The 5,000-nt window shown below is 49.8% G+C and overlaps 1 protein-coding gene across 1 annotated transcript in view; it reads right to left on the reverse strand.

Moving 5' to 3' along the window:
* LOC135543444 (unconventional myosin-X-like) overlaps window positions 1-5,000 on the reverse strand; it is a 58,470-nt gene that overhangs the window by 11,870 nt on the left and 41,600 nt on the right. Inside the window, exons 18-22 of the mRNA XM_064970703.1 lie at window positions 2,644-2,768; window positions 2,294-2,411; window positions 1,776-2,168; window positions 943-1,209; window positions 206-808 (exon numbers count right to left, since the gene is read on the reverse strand). Of these exons, the coding sequence (XP_064826775.1) occupies window positions 206-808; window positions 943-1,209; window positions 1,776-2,168; window positions 2,294-2,411; window positions 2,644-2,768 (1,506 nt within the window). The remainder of the gene's footprint in view (window positions 1-205; window positions 809-942; window positions 1,210-1,775; window positions 2,169-2,293; window positions 2,412-2,643; window positions 2,769-5,000) is intronic.

Here is a 5,000-nt window from a genome sequence, read left to right on the forward strand (position 1 = left end):
CCAACGCCCTATTAAAACACTATGTTGGTGTTTCCTTTATTTTGGCAATTACATGTACATCCAACATGCCTCATAAATATACACAGCGATAACGTGTGAATGTGTGTGTGTGTATGTGTGAATATGTGTGTGTGTGTGTGTGTGTGTATGTGTGAATATGTGTGTGTGTGTATGTGTGTATGTGTGAATATGTGTGTGTACTAACTGAGTCAGAGCTGCCCCTGTATGACTCTATGCTGGCGTTGGTGCACGTGGACTTCCTCAGAGCTTCTTCCTCCGTCATGGCCGCGCTGCCTCTGTTGCTATTCTGCCCGGATGCGGAACCATCGTCTCCCGCGGTGACAGAGCCCTCCTCCTCGTCGTAATCTGATTCGCCGCTGTCGACCGGCATGCTGTAGATCGGCTCCTCCCCTTCTCCGAGGCTCAAGATACTCTTTGTCCTCCCTCCATCACCCTCTTTTTTCTCCCCCTCTTTTCCTTTTCCCTCCCCCTCTCCAGGAGGCAATGGTGGGGGAGGGGTGGCAGAGCCATCTTCAGCTGGTAAGGGGGGAGGCGGGGGAGGGCCGGGAGTGGGTGAGGATGAATCGAGGGAAGGGGGAGGTGGTGTAGCAGTAGAGCCCTCAGCGAAGGCAGGTGGAGGGGGAGGCAGGTGGGCGAACATATCCTGGTCCACGGCAGCGTCAGCCTCGGCTGGAGGAGGGAAGTCTGGGAGGAGAGGGACAGTGCACTCCTCCTCGGCATGGAAGCCCTCGTCCACCTCCTCCTCCTGTGTTACGGCCGTGGCAATGGCTGGGCCCTCCTGGAGCAGCTGGAGGGCAGGGAGAAAAAGGGTTAGTGTCAGGGCAGATAAGGCCAGATATCTTTTAAGCATATCCAACTTGACACAGGAGAGAGACACAGAAGAACAACCTCAACACTCTTCAGGAAATACGGAACACCAACCTCTGCACTAGCGCTAGCCGCGGTGGCTAAACTAGGATCCAGACCTCCAAAGTCCAGGAGGTCGATTAGTTCTGTGGCCTTACGAGAGGCCTCCTTCTTCAGCCTCTTGATCTCTGCGTCCCGGCGTAGCCGGAGCTCCTGCCTGGAGGACTCACAGAGCTGGGAGACCCCATCCTCCCTCTGTTTCTGTAGGCGCTCGATCTCCAACTCTATACGCAAGATCTCCTCCATCTGACGGGCCTCTTCTTCCGTCTTTCCTTCCTTTTTCTGGAAAGGGAGAGAGGGAGGAGGGGGAAGGCGGAGGGAGGAAAGGGAGAGAGGGGGGAGGTGGAGGGAGGAAAGGGAGAGAGGGAGGGGGGAGGAGGGAGGAAGGGAGTGAGGGAGGAGGCGGAGGGAGGGAAAGGGAGAGAGGGGAGGAGGCGGAGGGAGGAAAGGGAGAGAGGGAGGGGGCGGAGGGAGGAAAGGGAGAGAGGGAGGAGGCGGAGGGAGGAAAGGGAAAGAGGGAGGAGGCGGAGGGAGGAAAGGGAGAGAGGAAGGAGGGAGGAGGCGGAGGGAGGAAAGGGAGATAGGGAGGAGGCGGAGGGAGGAGGGAGGAGGCGGAGGGAGGAAAGGGAGAGAGGGAGGAGGCGGAGGGAGGAAAGGGAGAGAGACACAATGGAGTGGAGAGGGAGAGAAAGAGAGGAAATTATGAAGAACATCAGGTGTCATCTCATGACATCCCTATATCTGATGACATGGATGAGCCCATTCCTATGATATTCTATGGCCTCTGGACCAGACCATTTTCTAAAAGAGGGGTGAGCGGAGAAAAGAGTAGAGAATAGAAAGCTCACCTCAGAACCCTGAGCAGCCTTTGCTTCTACTCCTCCCCCCTTCTCTCCTTCCACCTCTCCCTCCTTCTTTCCCTCCTCCTGTTCTCTCTTCTTCCTCTCCTCCTCCTCTCGCTTCCTCCTCTCCTCTCGGAGAGTGTGGCAGCTTGCGCGGGCCACCTGTCCTCGTCTGTGTTTTTGGAGTACCCGCGTCGCCAAGCATCGCCGTAGAAACCATTTCCGTTGTATGTGGGTACGAAGGTACCCCTGGAGGGTGACGACGCTCCCCTTCACATGCTTAAAGTGCTTCCTGGCGGTGTAGGTGAGGATGTGAGCTCTGATGACCATGCCTGCTTTACGGCGAACCTCGTCTCTCTCTTTCTCCAGACGCTGTTCCAGAGACTCCTTCATAAACACCTAGAGGTCAGAGGTGTGACGTCAGGGGTGAGAGGTTGAGGGAGGGTAGGCAGGGTGAAATGTCACTTCAACATCTGTTGGCATCCACTGGTGTCAAGTCCACTAAAGTTCTGCGACAGTCTTACCTTGGTCTTTCCCAGCTGCCACTCCTTCTTGGCACGGTCGTATTTGGTCAGCAGGTCTGTACTCCTCTTCTTATCATCCCCCGCTCCACCCCCCTTCTCTTGTAGAATGATCTGATACCTGAGAGAGAGGAAGACAGAGGTGGAGAAAGAGGAAGTGAAAGAGTAACAAAGTTAAAACAAACTAAGTTTATTTACATTCACAAGCCCAGAGAGAGAGAATTACAAAAAGAGGGGCAGGGGGAAGAGAAAGACACACACACACACACACAGACACACACACACACACACACACACACACACACACACACACACACACACACACACACACACACACACACACACACACTGACCGGCTGAAGAAGTCTTTGAAGGTTCTGCGGACAGGGAAGCCGGCCCGGCGGATCTTAACTGTTTCTAACATTCCAGAATACCTCAGCTGGTTCAGAACCACTTCCGGGTCAAACACGCTAGGGTTCTACACAGGTCAGAGGTGTTCGGTTACAATAAGTTCTGATATACATTTGTGTCACCATATGTTCAAGGAGTTTGATGTCTGGTAAAGAGTGTCTTACCACACAAAGGTACACTATGTACACAACCGGGCAAACGTTTCAGAACACCTACTCAGGGGTTTTTCTAAATGTTTACTATTTTCTACATTGTAGAAGAATAGTGAAGACATCAAAACTATAAAATAACACCTATGGAATCATGTAGTAACCAAAACAGTGTTAAACAAATCAAAATATATTTTATATTTGAAATTCTTCTAAGTAGTCACCCTTTGCCTTGATGACACACTCTTGGCATTCTCTCAACCAGCTTCACCTGGAATGCTTTTTACAACAGTTTTGAAAGAGTTCCCACATGTGCTGAGCACTTGTTGGCTACTTTTCCTTCACTCTGTGGTCAGACTCCTCCCTAACCATCTCAATTCGGTTGAGGTCGGAGTATTGTGGAGGCCAGGTCATCTGATGCAGCACTCAATCACTCTCCTTCTTGGTAAAATAGCCCTTACACAGCCTGGAGGTGTGTTGAGTCATTGTCCTGTTGAAAAACAAATGATAGTCCCACTAAGCCCAAACCAGATGGGATGGCGTATCGCTGCAGAATGCTGTGGTAGCCAATGCTGGTGAAGTGTGTCTTGAATTCTACATAATAATTTGTTCACCCCCATGTCTCACAAAGACATGTCGCTTGAAACCAAAGATCTCCAATTTGGACTCCAGACCAAAGGACACATTTCCACCGGTCTAATGTCTATTGTTTGTGTTTCTTGGCCCAAGCAAGTGTCTTCTTATTATTGGTGTCCTACCTTGTCACAACACAACTGATTGTCTCAAATGAATTAAGAAGGAAAGAAATTCCACAAGTTAACGTCTAAGAAGGCACACTGTTAAATCAAATACATTCCAGGTGACTACCTCATGAAGCTGGTTGAGAGAATGCCAAGAGTGTGTGAAACTGTCATCAAGGCAAAGGGTGGCTATTTCATAGTTTTTGTTTTTGTTACTACATGATTCCATACGTGCTATTTCATAGTTTTAGTGTCTTCACTATTATTCTACAATGTAGAAAATAGTAAAAATAAAGAAGCACTAGAAAATAGTAAAAATAAAGAAAAACCCTTGAATGAGTCGGTGTTGTAAAACTTCTGAACGGTAGTGTAGACAAAAGTATGTGAACTGCCCTTCAAACAAGTGGATTCAGCTATTTCACGCCACACCTGTTGCTGACGGGTGTATAAAATCGAGCACACAGCCATGCGATCTCCATAGACAAACATTGACAGTAGAATGGCCTTACTGAAGAGCTCAGTGTCAGTTCATCAAATTTCTGCCCTGCTAGAGCTTCCCCGGTCAACTGTAAGTGCTGTTATTGTGATGTGGAAATGTCTAGGAGCAACAATGGCTCAGCCGCGAAGTGGTAGGCCACACAAGCTCACAGAACGGGACCGCTGAGTGCTGAAGCGTGTAAAAATGGTCTATCCTCGATTGCAACACTCACTACCGAGTTCCAAACTTCTCTGGAAGCAACGTCATCTGGAGTGGTGTAAAGCTCGCCGCCATTGGTCTCTGAGGCAGGGGAAACGCGTTCTCTGTTGTGATGAATCACGCTTCATCACCTGGCAGTCCAACGGACAAATCTAGGTTAAGCGGATGCCAGGAGAATGCTACCTGCCCGAATGCATAGTGTCAACTGTAAAGTTTGGTGGCGGAGGAATAATTGACTGGGGCTGATTTTCATGGTTCGTGCTAGGCCCCTTAGTTCCAGTGAAGGGAAATCTTAACGCTCCAGCATGCAATGACATTCTAGACGATTCTGTGCTTTCAACTTTGTTTAGGGAAGGTCCTTTCCTATTTCAGCATGACAATGCCCCTGTGCACAAAGCAAGGTCCATATAGAAATAGTTTGTCGAGATTGGTGTGGAAGAACTTGACCAGCCTGCACAGAGCCCTGACCTCAACTCCATCATGCACATTTGGGAGGATTTGGAAAGCTGACTGCGAGCCAGGCCTAATCGCCCAACATCAGTGCCCAACACCTGCTCTCTTCACTGCTCTTGTGGCTGAATGAAAGGAAGTCCCCGCAGCAATGTTCCAACATCTAGTGGAAAGCCTTCCCAGATGAGTGGAGGCTGTTATAGCAGCAAAGGGGGGACCAACTCCATATTAAGGCCCATAATTTTGGAATAAGATGTTTGACG

Source organism: Oncorhynchus masou, chromosome 7 (genome assembly GCF_036934945.1).
Source record: "Oncorhynchus masou masou isolate Uvic2021 chromosome 7, UVic_Omas_1.1, whole genome shotgun sequence".
NCBI lineage: Eukaryota > Metazoa > Chordata > Actinopteri > Salmoniformes > Salmonidae > Oncorhynchus > Oncorhynchus masou.